Below are 2773 nucleotides of genomic sequence, written 5' to 3' on the forward strand. Positions count from 1 at the left end.
TTTTCTTGTGTGTAAATGATTGAAGTAAGACTACTACAAGAAGTATTGTAATGGTAATAATGATGCGCTACGTGCTGTGTATCCTCGCTCTCCTGCTCTCATGTGCGTGTGTGCACGTCCTCGCTGAAGAAGTGCCTGCCGCCGATCTTTCCGACCAAGTCCCTGATACGGAGAGTGAGACAAAGATTCTTCTTCAAGGTACTCCTGTTGCTAAGAATTGCACTAATGGTACTAATCTTTCTGAAGATACTCAGCAATGTCCGGAAGAGGCCGAAGCTCCTCCTGTTACAGTACCTGAAGCACCAAAAGAAGTTGTTCCTGAGAAAGAAGTACCGCCTCCTCCTGCTAAAAAACCTGAAGTTCCTCCGGCTAAGGTACCTGAGGTTCCTAAAGCGTCTGTAGCTGAGGAAAGCATTCAGGATGCTCTTCATCAAGAAAAAGTTTCTGTTCCATCTGGTCCTCGTGAAGAGGATGGTCGTCCAGGTCAAGATGGTTCTGCTGGTGCTTCTGGTACTGCTTCTAATCAAACACCTGCCAAATCTACTGAACCTAGAACGGATCTCACTGAGGCTGATCCTGCACGTGAAGTTCAAACTGAAGGGGGCGGCAACAATGCAGCAGATGAAAGTGTTGCTACCCACGAAAATAAAGCAGCACAATCTTCTCCTTCTTCCAACAATTCGGCCACAGGGAGTGACGGAGAAACTGCTGCTGGAAATGATGCTACAACGACTGAGAATGGCAGTAAACCTGCAGAGAGTGAATCAACAAATACCCAAGAAGGTGCTACAGATAATACAGATACCACCACCACCACCACCACCACAACAACAACAACAACAACAACAACAACAACAACACTTCCTCCTGAACTTACAAACAACAAGAAGGGTGATGCAGACAGCAGCAGCAGTATCAGCAGTTCTGTGTGGGTGCGTGTACCACTACTGATTGTGGTTACACTGGCCTGTATTCTTGTGTGCTGATTGTAAAGGTGGTGGTGTGGTGTGACTCAGGTCATCCTTTGTTTTCTTTTTCTTTTTTCTTTTGCATGTATCTCTACAGTCTAACTCATCTTCCACTTGTTGGGAGTTTTATTCTTCTTTTTTTTTGTTTTCTAATGTTAATGTGTTTTGTGTGTTTTTGCTCTCTGTGTTTATCCTATAATAATTATTATTGCTACTACTCCATTGTGTGTGTGTGTGTTCTTGGAGACTCTCTCTGTGTGCACCTGGGCTTGCACTGCGATGATAATGATGATGATGAACTGTTTTTTGCAGTGGGAAGAAAGGAAATAATAATAACAGATGAATTTATATTTATCATTGCGTATATATACACATATATAGACTTACACCCATAGTTGGTGTATATTTCTGTGTTTACTGGGTACGATGGGCTAATGGTTAATATCTTTTCCTTTGCTTTTTATTTGCTGGGATTGTGTGTGCCTTTTGTTGTATTTTGGTGATTTTTTTTCTGCAGAAAAAAATAAGAATAACTGATACACCTTTAAATTCATAATTGCGTATTACCTCAAACATCCCGAATGATCTGTGTTATTTATGTGTTTGGTGTATCCGTTAGTCTTGATCTTAATTACATTTTTTTCTTGCGTTTGTTTCATCACTGTGTTTGTGGTGAGCGTTTATTGAACTCTTTTAGTTTTACGCTTGTGTCGCTGTTTTGTGTGACTTATACTTATTTTATGGTCTTCATGGTTTGTGCCTCTCTGTCTCTTTAGTATTGGGTGCTTGTTTTTATTTTATTTTTTCTTTTTTTTCTGTAGTTAAGTGACCTAAAACAGGAAAAACAGATCTTGAGGTGGTGACGATGAATCGTGTGCTTTTTTTTCTTCTCTTTGTGCTGAGCGTTGCTTCTGTGGGTGCCGTGGCTGGTGTGGAGCCATCAGAACGGGCTGATCCCAGAGAACGTGGTCCTGAAGAGCCTGCTGCTCTTGGTGAAGGTCCTGGTAGAGTTCTCGGTGCTGCGGGTCAGGCTCTTGCTCGTGGTGCTGCGGAGGCAAAGCCAGGATTGGAAGCCCCAAAAGGCCATGATAATGATCATGTCGTAAGTGTACCTGGTGGTGGCGGTAGTATTCTTCAAAAGGAGCAGAAAGGGCAAAACGTGGATTTGCAGGGCCACAAGGTGGAGGAGGAGCAAGAAATGAACGTGAAAAAAGGGACTACTAGACGTCAAGAAGTAAAAGTGGTGGCAGGCAGTGATCATGAAGAAGCACAAAGACCGGGTAATCACGCACAACTGTCTGATTCTGAACTCACTTCACCCCCGACTGTAACTTCAGAAGATGTCCCACCTGCACCACGTCCTGTAGATCAGGCAAGTGGTGGTGGCCAAGCCCAGGATAACAGTGACCAGAGAGTTACTGTTCAAGAAGATGGAACAGAAAACAACAATGGTGGACAGAATGAGGGAAATCAAGATAAATCACAATCCCCTTCTTCTAATCAGCCCAGTACCGGTGATTCTGAGACTCAGGGTAACCATTCTCCACAGGAACAGAAGCCCACCACACAGGACTCTCACCCACACGGCGGTACGGGTGATGCCACTAACACAGAAACCATAAACTCTAACTCTCCCAATGCATCCAGTAATAATGAGGACTCAACCACCACCACCACTACAACAACAACAACAACACTTCCTCCTGAACTCACAAACAACAAGAAGGGTGATGCAGACAGCAGCAGCAGTATCAGCAGTTCTGTGTGGGTGCGTGTACCACTACTGATTGTGGTTACACTGGCCT

At 43.9% G+C, this 2773-nt stretch overlaps 2 protein-coding genes across 2 annotated transcripts; both read left to right on the top strand.

The window, feature by feature from the left end:
* Positions 1-50: 50 nt before the first annotated feature.
* On the top strand, positions 51-986 carry TM35_001081000 (putative titin; the record flags this gene model as incomplete). The annotated part of the gene is made up of 1 exon (XM_029031678.1): positions 51-986. One exon carries the CDS (start codon positions 51-53, stop codon positions 984-986), a length of 936 nt encoding a protein of 311 aa, XP_028877019.1.
* Positions 987-1833: 847 nt separating this feature from the next.
* On the top strand, positions 1834-2772 carry TM35_001081010 (uncharacterized protein; the record flags this gene model as incomplete). The annotated part of the gene is made up of 1 exon (XM_029031679.1): positions 1834-2772. A coding segment is annotated over one exon (939 nt), but the record flags the coding sequence as incomplete, so codon positions are not given.
* Position 2773: the final 1 nt, after the last annotated feature.

This window comes from Trypanosoma theileri (genome assembly GCF_002087225.1).
Source record: "Trypanosoma theileri isolate Edinburgh chromosome Unknown TM35_Tth_108_V1, whole genome shotgun sequence".
Lineage (NCBI taxonomy): Eukaryota > Euglenozoa > Kinetoplastea > Trypanosomatida > Trypanosomatidae > Trypanosoma > Trypanosoma theileri.